Here is a 16,813-nt window from a genome sequence, read left to right as displayed (position 1 = left end):
CATTATTGCAAAAAAAGTCGTTCATTCCCAATCGCACATGATGCTGGTAGTTTTCTGGTCTTTTGAGGACTTTCAGTCATGATCATAAGTAATAGTTGTTCTTAGAGAGAACCCCAGAAATACATTTCTTTGTCCTTCAAATGCAAACTACATATTTAAACATTTTTCAGCCTGTAATTAATATGTAATTATAATTTAATAAAACAAAGGCAAACAAATGTATCGAATTCTTCTACTCTAACCTTATTTTTACACAGAAATGTATGCTTTTTTTTTTTTTTTTTTTGCTTAAGTTAACTACATTTAATCATTCTGGTTTTAAAAAATTAAAGCTTTCATAAAATCCAAACCTTTCCCCTCCTGTTTCATTGTGAAAGGGCAAAGAGGAAGTGTGTGGTTACCTGGTAACCAGGCTGTAAACATAAGGCCGCAGCAGTAAAAGGCTGCAGAGAAAGAAGTGTTTTCTCTGTAAATCTCAGTGTTTCCAGAGAAAATATGTCAGGCAGAGATCCCTTCCCGTCTCCCAAGTTTGAGAACGGCTTCAGCCTGAGCGGCTTCAGGCCGCAGCAGGTGAGTCTGGGATGTATTGAATATTATTATTAAGCAGTGATGGGGATGCAGGTGGCAAACTACGAATACTCACATTTTTTAAATGAGTGATTTGATTTTCATGGAAAATAAGTAGCCATTGATTATTTGCTGCAGTTTAAGATATAGGGCTGTAGTATTCAAGTACATCAAAGCGTCCAAACTCTTGAAACAAGACAATTTCGATTAAGACTGTTTGGTATTTCACTGTTTAAATAGGTACACAATCATTTGTTATGTTTTGTTTGTTCCTTCATTTTCTCATAAAGCCATGTGTTGATTTCTTAAAACTAACTTCTAACTAGTTTAGGTTCTCATTAAATGTGCCGAATCGATAAAAACACCATCAAAATGCTCACTCAGCAGAACTGATGGTTAAAACAACCTTTAAAAACCAGCTCGTGAACTGTTATTTTGGCGTGTAAAGCACAACACATCTGTCTGCAGCATCTACAATTCAAGTAATTAGAGTATTTCAAACATGTTGTACTTAACACATTATTTTTTTTGCAGAGAAAACCCTTCGATAAACCGACTCATCTCGCCCAGATGGAGGAACCCTGGAGCCGCCTCCACGACGCAGCCACTCTGTCCAGCAGCCAGCGGAGCGTGGCGTCCGACGAGCAGCAGGTGAGCACTGAGAGCACGTCGAGGCCGCTTCACCCAAACACTGCCGGTTCTCCATTCAGCCCCAGGTTCCCAGAGACAGCCTGGACTTCCAGCTGAGCTCCATCTACGACCACCACAGCAACTTCTTCTGGAGCAAGAGCCAGATGCTGTACCAGAGGGACACCGTCTCCGAGGACGGCGGGTGAGCGTTCTGAGGTTTAGTTCAGTGGTTTTAAACGCGTCGCCGCGTTGGTTCATCTTGAAATCTTCAACAGGAAAGAGAGAACCCCGGAGAGGCGGGACGAGACCAAACAGCAAGGGGACATCAGAGTGTGGGTGGACCCCCAGAGGTGCTCCATTTACAGCATCAAGTGACTCCGCTGTGGAGTCCGTCTGGAAACTAATCCTGGAAGCGTGACTAAACACGAACACAACGTTGATTTTTATTTCCCTTTGCTGAAATTGGATAAGACTCGTGGAAACATGAGGTCTGTCATCCTGTTTGTTAATCAGTTAATATTGACTCAAGATGTGAGACAGAAACACTTTATTCCAATAAAATAAAATATCCATATGAACTGCTAAGAACATGTAAAAGAGCAAGATTTCTAAAGATTAATATGATAAAGTGAATCCAAAAAAAAAAATTAAAAATAAAAGCCTCAGATGAAAACGTTGGTTCTGTTCATGTCCTGGCCGTCCGTTTCAGCCGGCGCGTGACGAACTTCTTTTCGTCCCACTGGTCGGGGGAAACCGTCTGTCCGTTGTGGACACACAGGACGGTCATTTCATCCACGTACTTCAGATTCTGCAGCAGCTGAGGAAAACAAAACGGGGGGGGGGAAACGGCGGCGTCACGTCAGCACGGATCGAGTTCTGATGCTTTTTAACGTGACGTTCAGTCACTTCAGACGCTGACTGTGCTGCCTCGGTGAGAGAGAAGGGCCTACCTTGGGGGTGATGAAAAAGTACTGGGACGTTGACTTCCTGGACGCTGTGCGGACTACAATGTCAAACACCCTCCTCTCGTTGATGGGATCCATTCCCTGAGCAGAGCGGAGAGAAGCAGCGGGCTTTAAAACGTGCTCCATGCACCTTCTTACAGAACGTTATCGCGGCGACCTCGCCCACCTGGTTGATCTCGTCCACCACCCTGAAGGGGCAGCGGTTGAGCTCCTGCAGCGCCATGAGGTACAGCATGGTGGAGACGCTGCGCTCGCCTCCGCTCTGGTGGTGGGGCGTCAGCTCGTGCAGCTGGGTGCTGCTGTGGAACTTCACCCGGATGCGGATCCCGTACTTGTCGTACTCGTCCTGCGGCAGGCAGTTCAGCGGTCAAGCTTTCGGAGCTGCGCCGAGAAAAAACTAACTCTCTGTCGTGGTTTTACTTCCAACAGAGCCGTGAAGGATTTATCTTCTGACCTTACCTTGAACTCTCGGCCAGGGTGTGGATTAGACTTTACTGTTCTTCTTACCTCGTTCTCAAAGTGCAGGTCGACTTCTCCGGCACACTGCATGGAGCGAAAGAAGTCACTGAACTTCTCGTTGATCTTCTCCACCAGCTGCTTCAGAGGGTTCAGCCATCGCTCCTTCGCCTGCGACACAAACACACACACACACATTCTGGTCTTCACTTCAGACTTTTCTAGCTGGATCCACGCAGAGCGGCCGCGGTTACCTCGGATATGTTTTGTCTGTAGGCGTTCAGGGCGTTGACCTTTTCTTCCAGCTCTTTCTCCAGATTTTTGATCTCCTCCTCCTTCCTGTTGTAGTCTTCAACAACCTTCAAAACAACGACTTCATTAGTATTGGAAAAAGCCCAGCTCAAGCTACATAAAGCTCAAAGAGGAAAGCAAAAGGAAAACGGGTTTGTAGGAGTTCTTTCTATATAATGCACGAATGAAGAGCTGCTCACTTGTTCGCTGAGGCCGGTGAAGAACTCGGCTCTGGAGTGCTCCTCGTTCAGCATGGCATCGATCTCAGCCAGAGTGTCGGGCAGCTTGGTGAAAGCCTACATTTACAGAAGCACAAGTCATCTTCGTATCTCGAACTGAACCGTGATGACGTGGCCGTGGCGGACGCTCACGTTATGCAGATCTTCTGGCAAGTTCTCGTTGAGCTGCATCCTGCAGACGGACTTGGCTTTCTTCAGCAGGCCTTTGCACTGCTCTGTCAGCCTCACCTTCACCTGCTCCAGACGGTTGCATTTTTGCTGCAATGACATGAGAAACAAACCGAAAAAAAGGCGATGGAAGTGGAGAAGCTGTACATCGCGACACGTGTTAACCCTCCCCTGAGTGCGGGGCGCTCACGTCGGTGGCCTTCAGCTCCGTGGCTCCTTCCCTGCAGCTGTTCTCCAGCTTGGCCTTCTCTGCCATCAAGCCCACGGTCTTCAGAGCCAGATGCACCTTCTCCATGGTCAGGTTGGCCCGCAGCTGCACAGACGGGACGGTTAGCGCTCATCAACACAGCAAGTGGCAACATGAAGAAAAATGGCTGTTCACTGAAAGACTGAAGGAACACTTTTCTTATCCATAATTATTTTTTTTTTAACAACAATAAAGAGTGAAACAAACAACAGTTATCTGGCCTCACCTTCATCTGGACCATGAACGCAGTGACGATCGCCACCTTCTGGCTGTTAACCGCTTCGATTTTCCTCTTGGTTTCCTCTTCAATTTTCTTCAAGTCGATGACGCTGTTCTCCGTCTGCCTCAGACTGAGCATAGATTGATTCTGTGTGTTTTACCCTCTAAGGTGCTGCAGAGCAGAACTCATCGTGGAAGATGCTCCTGAGGCCTCACCTGTCCTGCTTGGTGCTGATTTTCTGCTCCAGCTGTCTCTTTTTGCCCTTCAGTTCAGAGAGCCTCTTCTTCTCCGACAGCAGTTCGTTGTCGCGGCGAGCCAGCGCGGCGCCTTCCCTCTGCAGGGCGCTCATCCGCTCATCGATCTCAGACAGCTTTGACTCGCAGGCCTGATCACAGCAGTTAGCCACAATTAAAAAAAGCTCGTCGTCGGATTAAAGAGGAGCGGTCTGTCGTTCCTCACCTTCATCTGCTGCTCCAGCTGCTGCTTCCCCTCGGCGTCCACGGTGATGGCCAGGTACTGCGAAGGGTTGACTGCGGAGTTACTGGTGCTGATTTTGTTGGAGTAGAAGGACCTCTTCACGATGTAGCGCTCGTGAGCCGTGTAAAACACCTTCAGGTACGGCTCCTCAATCACCTGACGGGGGAAACAAAAGAAGGGCGGCAAAACGGGGACATTCAAAACTCCAGAGATCTTCAGGATAGAATCGGAAAATGCAACTTAGGCTCCGATTACACCACGACGCTCCAAGTGAGAACACATAATTTTTGTTTCAGGAAAGTTTTGCGTTTCCACGGCAACATTCTGAGATAATATTCATTTACAAGGAAAAGGCAGAAAGGCTGAAGATGATGTAGTTTTCATGTTGGGCCACTAGAGGATGCTGTTGGTTGTGTTTGTAATTGAAATGAGCTGAGGACAACTGGAAGGCTGCAGGTTTGATTCCGCATATAAGTGTCCTTGAACAAGACGCTCAGAAAGCTCTCAGTGGATGGACTGAACACCTACAAGGGGTGAATGTGATTAAGAGTGGAAAGCTCTTTGAGGACTGTTAAAGCAGTGAAAAACACTTTCCAGGTGACCGTCAAGTCTAAAACTAGAAGATGGACCGGAAGTCACGGCACACTGAAGGCCGCCATTGCTGTTACTGTGACTTTTCAGTGTCTCTGACCACCGCTGCCGTGTAAACAGACACCCAAAACGCAATAAAGGCACTGTGCTTTCACTGCAAAGACGTCCACCGGCTGATGTCTCTGGAAACGGCTCCACAGGGCTGCTGACGTACCGTCTTAATCATGGCTTTGGTCTTCTCACTGCCCACCGGCACGTCGTGCACCACGTACTGCTGACAGAGGTAGCTCATCACGTCATCGGGAGCGTCAAACATCTCACGGAGGTAAGTAAAGAACCCGAACCGTCTGCATAGGGGAAAAAAAAAACCCCAGTACAAACGACGTATTGAGACAAACAAACAACAAACCAGATAAGAGATCACATTTTATTGTAAATTCCTTTTCACTCACCGTATGGACTCGATGTTTCTGGAGGGAGGACGCTGAGAGCACGACGTCTCTGGAGCGCAGATGGAATTCACCTTCAAGTTCTTTTTATCCCGGACCTGAGGGTTGAGGAGGATTTTAGAAACTGCCCGAAAATACTTTGATTCCAGAAAAATCCACATCCTCCATTCAGCAACCAGTCTGACCTCCGACATGAACTTCTCCATGTCGTCCTTCCTCTGGAACACAAACGCCCGCAGGTCGTGGAAGGAGATGTGGGTCTCCACGTACTGGGCGTACCGAGGATCCTTCACGTTAATCTGAGGAATCAGGAAATAATCTGCCTCAGTTCGTAGCAATGGAATAATACGCTGTGAGAATTCAATACTTTATGCTTCAGAGAGATGAAATCGAGGAAGAAACTGCTTCATTAATACTGCAGAAGGCATGTAGCTTTTCTAATCTTTATTATTACTCTTAAAGATTGTGGTTTTACTCAACTACAAGGACATATAGGAATAACATCACAATAATGACAGCAGTAAATATCTTCACACGTCTCAGGGAGACTCACCACCAGCATCATGGGCTCGTAAACGTTCCCCTGGAAGAGGCTCCTGTTCTGCCGGAGCCACTGGAGGGCGGTGTGCGTGTCCTTGTGGCGCGCTCTCAGCTTCTCCTCTTTAGCGTTCATCATGTTGTTCATGTCGTTCAGCTTCCGCTGCAACACTACACAACAGACGTGTGAAATCAGTTCCGCGGTCTGTGCAGTATGGAGGCGATTGACCTGACAGATGTGGTTTATGAGGAAACGCAGGCGCACCTCTCGTCTCTGCAGACAGGTTGGACTTCTCCCGGCGCAGGTCGGTCTTCTCCCCTTCGATCTTGGCTCTGTCCTCCTGGATCCGCCTCAGATCCATGTTGATGGCGTTGATCTGCGGAGTCACGTCCGGCTGGTCGCCCACTTTGGCGAGCTCTGCTTTCAGGTCTTCGATGGCGCGCTTGGTGTTGCTGATCCGCTTCTGCTGGTCGTCCGCCTCCATTTGCTTCAGTCTCAGGGTTTGTTTGATATCGTCGATCTGTGGGGAATGATGAGGAAAGCGGCCGTTTAGTTAGAACAGTAAAGGTTCTATTGTGGGGTGTGAGTGAGTGAGAGAGAGAGAGAATATGTGTGTGTATCAACAGTAACAGTGAAAAAATATCAATCAAGTAGCAATAAAAAAAGCGTCACTAATTCTACGACTGTTAAATTACTGAAGGTAGATTTTTGAGTATTCTTAAAGTCCACTTTGAATGGTAAATTTTTCAGGTTTGAAAAATTCATAACAGAAGTCACAGTTCACTATTCCCGCATTTTCCAAATGTTTTGATCTGCTTGATGTGAATATGCTTCTGAAGTCGAGGGACTAGTTATATGTGGTGGATTATCAGTAGTAGACCTACTTATACAAAGTTTTTTGTGCAAAACGCAGTTGGGTGAGGGTAAGGTATTCAACTTCTTGAGCCTGTAATGAACAGAAAACACACTGACCTCTTTGTTTTTTCGATCCAACTGATCCTGCTTCTGTTTGCACTTCAGAGTCGCGTCCTTGATTGCAGCAGTCTGAAAAAATAAAATCATAATAGTGTCAGAAATCTCTGTTTTCACACTCCTGTTTGAGTCACCCTTCAATCACGGACTGGACACAGATTTAAGAGCAGAGTGACTTTCACTTCTTCACCTTCGTCTTGATCTGGTCCTCGGTGGGTTTCAGCTGCTCTTCGATCTGCTGCATCTTCCTCAGCATGGGAGCCTGGGCCTGCCGCAGGGCTGAGAGCTGCCTTTTGGCTTCCTCTCGCTCCTTCTTCACACCTTCCAGCTCTTTGCGGTTGGTCTCGTACTCCTGACGCAACATGGAAACAGAAAAGAGAAAACAGTCGAACAAAAGAGGGCGGCGTGAAGCGTTCATGTCTGTCCTGAGCGCTCACCACCCACGGCTTCTTCTTCTCAAGCAGTTCGATCACATCCAGATGCCTCTTCTTCTCGTAGTAGCGATTCACGTCATGTTTGTTCCTCTCGTTCCTCTGCTTGGCTTTCTCCAAGAAGTTTGTCTTGTCTTTCAGTTCGTTCTACAGATAGAATAAACAGCAGTTAAATGTTCAACTTGAAAACACCTGGTTTAAAGTGCATCAAAACCAAAAGCGTCATGTCACTTTAGCAAACATCCTCTGTGGTGTTAGGCCCCACGTGCAGCAGCTCAATGCTGACCTCCAGTTCTCGTTCTTTGGTGCGGAAGTTTCTAAGCTTGCAGTGGTACGCATACATCTCCGGCGGTCCCACCGACTTCTCCGTCGCCTCCAGCAAGTCTGGTTTGGTCATCTTGGCGAACTCTCCTACTTTGTCCTGAAAGGACGGAGCAGAAAAGCGGTGAGGACCTCCACGTCTCTGGATCTGCGCAGCACGACACGGCGGCAGCGACACCAACACACCTGAGGCAGAAACTGGCACAGGTTGCTGACTTGAATGTGCAGAGCTTTAACCTCCTCCTCCACAATTTTCTGACTGCAGACCTTCCCGTGGAGCATCCACACTGACTGGTTGGTATCCACATGGATCTCTCTGCTGATTACTACATTGCCGCCTTGCTTGTACCTGGAATCACAATGAGTTTGAAGATTAATTGGATTTTCTTTAATCCAAAAACCATCACAGTACATGTTACACATGAGGAATTATCAGAATCTACAGGGAATTGTTGCGCAGGTATAAAAATACTTATTTATGCTATCAAGAATTTACTTTTATCAAACACTTGAAACACATGTGCAACATATTTCATATAACTTACAGTTCGATCTCTACGAAGCCTTTACGACATCCGGATTTGACATAGAGTCCAACCTACAAAAAGCAAAGAGCAATTTTAAAGTTTCTTTTTGACGATAACGGTTGTACCAGCATGAATATGAATGAATAATTTCAATTAAAGCAAAGCCTTTCAAACTCTTCAGAAGACTTTTCAATGGAAATCGAGGCTAAAGAGGGAAATAAAGTGCTCGACCCAGCAGCTCAGTTATTTACCTTGTCCCCTCTGCCCAGCAGAGCCGTTTTCCCAGCCAGACCCAGACAGATGGCACACACAATGCTGGACTTGCCAGTTCCATTGGCTCCGACGATCATGTTCAGATTGGGTCCAGGACGCACCACAGTGTAGCTGTAGGTTCTGTGACACAAGGCAGATGTTTCAGTTAATCCTGCAGTCTTCCATAGCAGAAGTGAGAAGCCGATCAATAAAGTCGAAAAACATCTATGTGAGATTGAACGGTCAGTGTGTGTGTGTGTGTGTCCTGTGATGACATGCCGTTACTTATTGTGAGCTGAGGCAGGCTCCAGGGACAAGCTGCACCACAGCACAAACTGTTTTTCCTAATCAAAGCAGCATTCTTGATATAAAGGCTTAACAAGGTGTTTGACAAAAATGGAAAAGTAATCACAAGTAATCACAAGAAAGTCTTCTTTAGCTACACATGAAAGTTCATTTTAATTCTTAAAACATTTTCCTGAGACCATGAATCAAACATCAATAATCTGCATTTTCAAGAAAATGCTTTTCAGCTCATCTTTATTATCATTTAACTACAATGAGTGAAAACAGCAGACAAAACATTTATTGTTCACTTATATTCTATTTTTAGCTGCATCAGTATTTTTATTACTATATTATCTTTTTTTGGCTCTATGGATTGACAACATTAGGACAAAGTAACAAAAGCACGTATTTGTCACTTCCACTGTTGTACATATTCATATTTAATTTCATTTTCATCCTGTATGATTTTATATTTTGACTTTCTATGTATTAGGCTCGTTTCTGTATGAATTTCCACGTGGGACTGAAACAGTATTTCAGTTCTATTCAACAAGGACCGCACTAAGTGTCATATGTTGGTCAGAAGATGTCATTCAGTTAATTAAAGATCAGATCATCACTGCATCAGGGATTTAATCAACATAATAACAAGCTTTCCTTAAAAAAACCATGTTGTAGTCCAGTTTGCTGTTAGTCTTTCAATCTGAGAGTTGGTGGTTTCGATTTCCCGTCATCCCCTGACCACGTGTCCAAAGTCATAAATAATTTATCTGATTATTTCAGTGTTTGATTAAAGCTTAACCCAAATCGAAAGTATGCCACTAACGGTATGTGGGACATCCAGGCCACAACAGCGGCGATCTGAACGGTTTTGGGTATGATCGTTATGTTGACACCAGAGTTGTCCGGTGAGATCTAGACTTATATCTCACTAGACAGCTCTAGTTGACACCATCTCCGGGTGAGGATCTTTCTGTGTGGAGTTCCCATGACCTCCCTAACCGGGTTCGATCCTGATTTCCTCCCACGGATCAGATGAGAACTTAAACGTTGAGAATCTTCCTCCGTGTTTGTTCTGTATCCTTCCTTCACTCGTCTCCTAGTTTTACCGTTACAGATATCTAGAGTCAACTGGTTTCAGACATCTAAATTCTCCCAGGTGTGAAAAATTAAACTCTGCAGTGCAGACGGGACTACCGCGTTTCGGCTTTTGGACATTTTTCTGCTTAAACTGACAGCCGAGGAGGAGCAACTTACAGGAAGTTTTTCATGGTGATGCGGAGTATGGAGCCCTCCACGTACCGCTCCAGCGGTCCGGGCGGCTCGCTCTGACTGCTCGTCGTCTGGGTGGCGGCTTGTGAGCTGTTGACATGACTGATTCTCTGCTTCTTTTTGAGGAAAGACATTCAAAAAGACGGAAAAGAGAGCAGAGGAAGAAAAATCACGAGTCTGAAAACTCACCGCGCGCTTGGGCGAGCATTAGCCCGATGCTGATTGGACGACAGATGGTCACGTGTGTACACAAAAAGTGACGTAATCAACAATCTTCACGTTTTTCATCGCGATACTTGTGAGTTTATTTAGCCCCATTTGGAAACCACAAAACATTTTTATTACACTGAACATATGAATCATAGCAGATATTTTTTTTTTTTAATAAAAAGTAAGAAAGGGCAAGTTTATTTGAAGGCAAATCTGAAAACCAATGTAAAAAAAAAGCAAGGCAAATTTATAGCATAAGTCACACATTTCACAGTACAATGAAGGGAATGTTTTTTTTAAAACGGGGGAAAATTAAGGGGATAGAGGTAGCAAAATAAGTCAAATCAATTTCTAGTGTAATTCTTCAGGAAAAACAGTGTATTCAGTGTATTAACCCTGGTTTAAAAGAAGTGTTTGGCAACAGTCCTCTGGTGTTGAAGTTTGTTGCACAGGTGAGGAGGAACTGATTCTGGGAGCACTTTACAAACAGCTTCTTAAGGACCTCAGGGGTCGAGAGGTTTCATATCCTACAAATAAATCTATTCATTCAGATTCAAGCCATTCAAAGTGTAAATGATCTTCTTTTCAACCCCCTTTTTTGTTGTTTGTTTTTGTTATGATTGCCTTGATTTTGGGAAATATAAGATTTTCTCTTAAATGTGAACAAGCAAAATAAAATAAAACATCTTTTATTTATTCAGAAGTCATATTTTGAAATAGATTGACACACAGGCAGCCAATACAGAGACTGAAGCTCTGGTGTAATGTGCTAAACTCATCTTATTTTAGGTTGAGTAATCTGAATGAGCTGAAGCTGTTAGATTTTCAGTGAGACCTGTGTGAATACACAATGTGCAGCCTACTGATAATACGTTTCAATCTTATTCCGTCAAAAATCCTTTAATTCTTGCAGTATTTTTCAGACGGTACTGAGCTGATTCTGTTATTTTCCTTATTGTGCTGTTGAATTTCAGGTCGGAGTTCAAACACATTTCTGGCTTTATTTGTTGAGTGACATTGGAAAAAAATGGGTACTAATCTTTAACCTTTCCTTTTAGGGGACAAAAATAACAGTTAACAGTTGAGAACATTTAACATATAAACCAAAAAGTTTCATCTTTAGATTGTAGTTCTGATCACTACAATAAATGATCTGGTAAATGCTGTATTTTAATTTGTATTTGGATATGTAAACAAGTTAAAAGACAATTTGCATGTAAGCAAAACGCATGGTTTTCACAGAGGAGTGGGTAGAGGTATAAACCTCTTAAATCCTGACCATGCATTCCATGAGTGTGTGCGTGTTTGATACAAAGAAACCAGCAGATTCGTAACACCGCCCTGCATCTCGTCAGCGACCAACAAACTCCCCGGCAGCTCCGCCTCGGCTGTGGTTAGATCAGAATCGCCTCTTTACTCACGGTCCTCCGTGATTATTGAGATGAACTCAAACACACGAGAGAACTAGTATATCTGATCAATTCATCACCTCTGACCACAGCACGAAGCGTGGAGGCCCTGAGAAGGTTTGTCGTCTCCGGCTGCTCACCGCCCGAAAAACGGGCTAGCGGACGAGTTTTCATATCACCTCCGGTCCGAGCAGAGCCGAACTCAGACCGGATCAAATAAGATCAACGTGTAGGTTTTTAAACACACACACACTAACATTCACCCGCCATTCAAACTAACGCACGAACATAGAAACACACACACACGCATTCAGCAGCATTCACACTCTGAGGGAAACGAGACTTCCGGGTCCGCTTTATATGCAAGTGCCGCACTGCATCATGGGATACTGGAGTATGTCGACCTCACGTGGACAAACACGGAAATGCTCTCTCTGGATATTCCTAACAGCGAGTTTAAAGATTGGATTTCTCTCTAAATCAGCTATGGTAAAAGTGTAGACCTCTCAGTTATTTTAGTAAAATATCGTTTACTCTGCAGTAAACGGGAGGAATAAGAAACCCTCCTTCACCTGTTTTGGAAATGAGTTTGTACTTTATTTTACATCTCTTAAAAACATGTTAGGCACTGTTTCTAAAAAATATACAATTATACGTCTCTTTCTCACACATGAAAGAAAACCAATTAATGGCCAGAGTGATGAGACCAACAAAAAGGCACATTTATTTCCGTAGCACTATTCAGACAAAAATTCACACTGCCTGAGAAAGGAAAAAGAAATGTATTAGAACAAAACGATTAAGGCATTAAAATAACAAAATCAACACTTGAATAAACCCAAATGAATTAATAAAAAAGTAGAATATATTGTTTAATGGAAACTCTCAGTAAATAATTGTTTTTTATGGTATGATATAAAAGTGTGTGGAGCAGTCATCAGGTGTTCAGGAAGTTTGTTCCACAGAGGAACATAGGAAGTAAAAACTGCCTCACTTTATTACTTCTTATTCTGCGAAAACTGAGTAAACGTATTATTGTACAATCATATCCACCCATCTTGTATAGCCTACTGCTTTATCCTTTTTAGTGTCACAGGGCACTGGAGTCAATCCCAGCTAAGAGCAGGGTATGGACAGGCCACCAGTCCATCACAGAGCACAGAGGGACAGACAACCACACACACTTGCAGGGGCATGGCCAGCAATTCACCTCACGAGTTTTCAGACTGTGGGAGGAAACCCATACATGCACAAGGAGAGCAAACTCCTCACAGAAAGGCCCAGGTGGTATTTGAACCCATTCACTTCTTGTCGTGAGGTCAGAACCCGAGCCACTGCTCAACAGGGCCCTGAAATATTCATATATAAAAATTAAAATAATACCTGAATAAATAAGTCAGCTTGCAGCCACACAACATTGGATCGTCATTGTAAGAATCTGCTGCCGTTGCAGCCACGCTTTGACCCACAACTGTTAAACTGCATTAGCGCCTCAGTGAGAAGCAGGAGGATTACTATTGCAGCAACACATCATCACTAGAGTAAAACTGACCTGTCTCACAACGGTTTGACCCCAGCTCACGTTCCCTATTAGTGGGTGAACAATCCAACGCAGAGGATTCATCCTCTTAACTACTTCTAGGAATGGACCCCAGATTTTCCTGAATTTGTTGGCGCTGCCACATAAAGATAGTGGAATTTTTTTGCAACTGAAACCCGTTATCTATAAATATACAATAATGTAATTTGCGCAAATGCAAATTAGACTCATTACGAATGATTTTTAGGCTGCAGTGAGATAAAGGCATTTTGTGTCTTTCAAAATCAATGTGATGACAGAAAAGAACTTAATTGGTTATATTGATTATTTACAGAATTCCTTTATCTTTCTCAAAAGTATCTGCATGCAAGAAACACTAAACTATCCAGGGTGATTTATTCTCCAATCATCCAAAAACTAGTGGACAGTGACCAATACTCCGACTACTTCACATGGAAGTTGGCAGTATTTTGGTTTATCTGAAAGTCTGCCATTCCTGCAGTCCATAGAAGAGTTTACTGGCAATAAATTCCGTGCTACGTTTGTTTTAAGCTGCATTTGTGTCTGTGGCAATTAACTAATCTGTCCTCCTGTTCCCCGTGGGGGTGGCGAGGTAATCTTGAATGGCGTAATAAGATTTCAGCGTCTACTACCACTATGGACAACTGTTCATTGGCACATTGAGTCTGTTCCCCCGTCAACAACAACATGCTGGCCTCAGAGGCAGCACAGAAGCAGACAAGAGACACACTGAGCTGAGTGGGAGAGGACAAGTGATTGTCTTGACCATGGACTAAAACAGGAGTCCCGTAACCGGACGCACCATTCGGCCATGGAGGGGTCAGCTGTAAAAAAAGTGAGTTTCTTACATGTGTGTTTTCCTGCTGTCCGGTGAGCGAGAGGTCAGCGTCTGGCCTGGTGGCCATCTGTCAGAGGTTGAGTTGGCTTGTGGTCAGGCTGTAACTGTTGCCACTGTGAACTGATAGCCAAGGTTGTTTTTTTTAATGTTCTTCTTATAGAGAGATTCTCTGGTGTACATACTATAAACAATAACATAGGTGGATTTTTACACAAGACACAAACAGGAACAATATTGTAGGAAGGATGGACTTGATGATGGAATAATCCTTTTTTTTATTTCGCTGCAGTCCTAACATGTGCAATAATTATTACTGTTTGTATATTGTGTTGTGAGTTGTCTACATATTTAGGGGTAGGGTATATATCATCCAAACTTTTTAATCCTTCAGGTTACTTTACAGAAGTGATGAAGCCTCGCGTAGATGTGTAAACTGTTCATGTTTGAAACCATTCAAAATTTCATTTGCTGTGAGTTTAACAGCATCATCTTGGTGCAAGGATAGAAATTACATGAACCTAGTGACACCAAAAATAAATAATATTTATTCCTTCGGAGCATCAGACAACCTCATCCAGCCAAGCACCGGCCATCATGTAAGTTATGTTGTGAATAATTTCAGCAATAGATGGCACAGTCAGCCTATGTGACACTGGGAGCAGGTATAGGTGGGTGAAGTGGATAAATCATGAGATCATGTGAAGTGAGACTGCAGTGATCAATCTCTCTGGGAACAATGCAGGTCAAAATGTAAGAAACAACAAAAAGACTTGGAGGCTTAAATCAGAGACAGCGACAGCAAGAGGCACAAACAAAGGCTGTAGGACAGTAAAGGACAGAAACACAGCCTCGTGGGCCAGCTTGACTTCGCCTTTGTCTGCTTGGACCAGACACAACAGCATCTGCTGCGTGTGATCCCTCTCTCACCTGGCTCTCTGGTTTCAGTGGGTGTGGCAGCAGTATCTACCTGATTGTGTTACTCGCTCCTTTGTTGTGAGTGTAACAATATCAGCTATTGACATTGTCTTATTTTTAATATCTGCGTTCTCAAAGACAATCCCTGCCCGGTGAAAACACGGGGTGTCCCTCTGGCATGTCCACAGTCGGGCTGTTATGTCACTGCGGTGCACAAAGCTCACCTGCTTAAGCGGCACAGCAGGCACTGTCTGTTTTAGCGCTTATCTAATTATACCCTCCGTCCCATCGGGCAAAGATTAAAACACAAAAGTTTGGACCAAGCATTGTTGCTGCATTGTTGGGGTCATGTTTGCGCTCTTAAAACAGTAACAACATATATTTTCTTCTTCCTTCTTTGTCAAACTTAGCAGAAACCCGGATATGGATCACTCAAAAAAGGTATTTTACAACACAAACAAAGCTAAAAGTACATTTTAATGCATAAAAGAAGCACACATAAATGTTGGTGACTTGCACTGAAAGGCTCAGAATTAGTAAGTTTATATTAAAGACTTTGAGGTTATTCCGATCAGAGCAAGGAAAAACTCAGACATGTAAACAGAAAGTTCATTTGAGGTCAGGACTGTTAGCACACATTAGCACAGCATGACTCCAGGTTAACTAAACTTATCCAACAGAAGTGTTTTTAGTCATGTGTTTGATTGACTTACACCATCATGACTGATAAACAAATATTCAGTTATTAAATTAAAAATTATTTGTCCAAAAATACCTTTAATATTGAGGAGAAAATGAAAGCGACCCGTTTTCTTTATATTTCAGTGTTGCTGAATGAGTGGTAAGACTGACCTTGTTTTTAAAATCTCCATCATGTCACCAACACCGTTCATCTTGTTTTGATAAATTCATAACACTTTCACACTTTCATAAAGACCATAACTGAGTTGGCTTGGAGGTGACTGATCGTTCCTGAGGATTTGACCCCTGATCAGCTCGCTTGTGTCCCTCAGAGACCTCTGCCGGCCCTCTGCCTCCAATCCGCCAGTCCACGGTCGACGGCGGCGCCGACGAGACTGTTCAGCCCAGGAAACTGAACGGCTCCTCAGTCGACACGCCGAGCTACCACAACCTGCACCGCGAGCTGCTGCTCAGCCACAAGCGGTACGAGATGGCGAACCCTCTGAACCCTCCGTCGTGAGGCAGGGCAGGGTCGGTGCTTTGCGCTGATGTGTGTTTACGTGTGTATTCTGCAGCGGCCTGCTGCTGGAGGAGAAACCAGAGCTGAAGAGAGTGCTGGAGCAGCGCAGACTGGAGCTACACAAGGAGGAGGAGATGGCGCGACAGCGGCCCTCGGATCTTGAAACGGAGCTGCGCAAGAGGCAGCAGAAGCTCCAAGAGGTCAGGGCTGAAAAAGGACCACAAATAGGTGTTTTTAGTATCAAGTTTAGAGGTTTGCATGGTTTGAACGGTCAAAAAGAGTATTTTTACATCATGTGTGGCTGTGATTTGAAGCTGCTTCCTAAAGAGCTGTAGACAACAGGAACAACATCTGTGTCCACACCATGGTGACAGCCTTTGAGTGAACTGGTGGTGATTCTGCTCAGCGGAGAACTGACACGCTGATGTGTTTTTTCAGTATGAGCAGGAGGAGATAAGGCGGCGGGAGGACCAGCAGAAGATCCCAGAGTTTGTGCGTGTGAAAGACAACTTGAGACGCACACAAACATTTGAGCAGTGACGCCTTGAAAAACACATCAGGCCCCCCACCAGCCACCCAACCAGTCCCTCGATCAGACCCATCCAGTCTTCATATTAACTATCTGCTCACAGAGAAGGAGAGTAAAGAGTCATCAACTTGCTTCACATTTCCTCATGTTTTTAAATTACAATTGAAAACTGAATCAATCATGAAAACCTGTTGTTTAAATTCATCTTTATGGATAATTTAACCTTCTTTAAACTTAATCACACGTCTT

At 44.1% G+C, this 16,813-nt stretch overlaps 3 protein-coding genes and 1 non-coding gene across 4 annotated transcripts; 2 read left to right on the top strand and 2 right to left on the bottom strand.

Annotated features, from left to right (window-relative positions):
• Nucleotides 1–410: 410 nt before the first annotated feature.
• On the top strand, nt 411–1,572 carry cfap276 (cilia and flagella associated protein 276). The gene is made up of 4 exons (XM_030118142.1): nt 411–570; nt 1,102–1,218; nt 1,278–1,399; nt 1,473–1,572. The coding sequence occupies exons 1-4, from the start codon at nt 496–498 to the stop codon at nt 1,570–1,572; spliced, it is 414 nt and encodes a 137-aa protein (XP_029974002.1). The 5' UTR covers nt 411–495.
• Nucleotides 1,573–1,733: 161 nt separating this feature from the next.
• On the bottom strand, nt 1,734–10,108 carry smc5 (structural maintenance of chromosomes 5). Its single transcript, XM_030119670.1, has 24 exons — nt 9,887–10,108; nt 8,341–8,482; nt 8,108–8,160; nt 7,749–7,911; nt 7,528–7,662; nt 7,248–7,388; nt 7,001–7,162; nt 6,811–6,882; nt 6,103–6,358; nt 5,854–6,008; nt 5,486–5,599; nt 5,304–5,398; nt 5,066–5,198; nt 4,243–4,416; nt 3,999–4,168; nt 3,790–3,913; nt 3,507–3,629; nt 3,281–3,406; nt 3,110–3,205; nt 2,873–2,977; nt 2,670–2,789; nt 2,329–2,508; nt 2,148–2,243; nt 1,734–2,014 (listed from the first exon to the last, which is right to left on the bottom strand). Exons 1-24 carry the CDS (start codon nt 10,033–10,035, stop codon nt 1,883–1,885), a joined length of 3,216 nt encoding a protein of 1,071 aa, XP_029975530.1. The 5' UTR covers nt 10,036–10,108; the 3' UTR covers nt 1,734–1,882.
• A 1,397-nt stretch (nt 10,109–11,505) lies between these two features.
• Nucleotides 11,506–11,909, bottom strand: LOC115408937 (small Cajal body-specific RNA 2). The gene has a single exon (XR_003933822.1).
• Nucleotides 11,910–15,264: 3,355 nt separating this feature from the next.
• On the top strand, nt 15,265–16,575 carry LOC115408478 (protein FAM107B). Its single transcript, XM_030119265.1, has 5 exons — nt 15,265–15,275; nt 15,660–15,675; nt 15,848–15,998; nt 16,091–16,235; nt 16,474–16,575. The coding sequence occupies exons 2-5, from the start codon at nt 15,669–15,671 to the stop codon at nt 16,573–16,575; spliced, it is 405 nt and encodes a 134-aa protein (XP_029975125.1). The 5' UTR covers nt 15,265–15,275; nt 15,660–15,668.
• Nucleotides 16,576–16,813: the final 238 nt, after the last annotated feature.

The sequence above is a fragment of the Salarias fasciatus genome, chromosome 20 (genome assembly GCF_902148845.1).
Source record: "Salarias fasciatus chromosome 20, fSalaFa1.1, whole genome shotgun sequence".
Taxonomy (NCBI): domain Eukaryota; kingdom Metazoa; phylum Chordata; class Actinopteri; order Blenniiformes; family Blenniidae; genus Salarias; species Salarias fasciatus.
The sequence above is the reverse complement of the archived record's forward strand: the minus strand, read 5'-3'. Positions and strand labels throughout refer to the sequence as shown.

Excerpts from the sequence above, each read along its gene's own strand:
- cfap276 (XM_030118142.1), top strand. The coding sequence starts at position 496 with ATGTCAGGCAGAGATCCCTTCCCGTCTCCCAAGTTTGAGAACGGCTTC. Across the intron at positions 1,219-1,277 it reads TGGCGTCCGACGAGCAGCAG|CCCCAGGTTCCCAGAGACAG; the intron begins GTGAGCACTGAG and ends TTCTCCATTCAG. Across the intron at positions 1,400-1,472 it reads ACCGTCTCCGAGGACGGCGG|GAAAGAGAGAACCCCGGAGA; the intron begins GTGAGCGTTCTG and ends AATCTTCAACAG.
- smc5 (XM_030119670.1), bottom strand. The coding sequence starts at position 10,035 with ATGTCTTTCCTCAAAAAGAAGCAGAGAATCAGTCATGTCAACAGCTCA. Across the intron at positions 6,009-6,102 it reads CCTGTCTGCAGAGACGAGAG|TGTTGCAGCGGAAGCTGAAC; the intron begins GTGCGCCTGCGT and ends TCTGTTGTGTAG. Across the intron at positions 3,630-3,789 it reads CGTTCATGGTCCAGATGAAG|CTGCGGGCCAACCTGACCAT; the intron begins GTGAGGCCAGAT and ends CCGTCTGTGCAG.
- LOC115408478 (XM_030119265.1), top strand. Across the intron at positions 15,999-16,090 it reads CTGCTGCTCAGCCACAAGCG|CGGCCTGCTGCTGGAGGAGA; the intron begins GTACGAGATGGC and ends TGTATTCTGCAG. Across the intron at positions 16,236-16,473 it reads GGCAGCAGAAGCTCCAAGAG|TATGAGCAGGAGGAGATAAG; the intron begins GTCAGGGCTGAA and ends GTGTTTTTTCAG.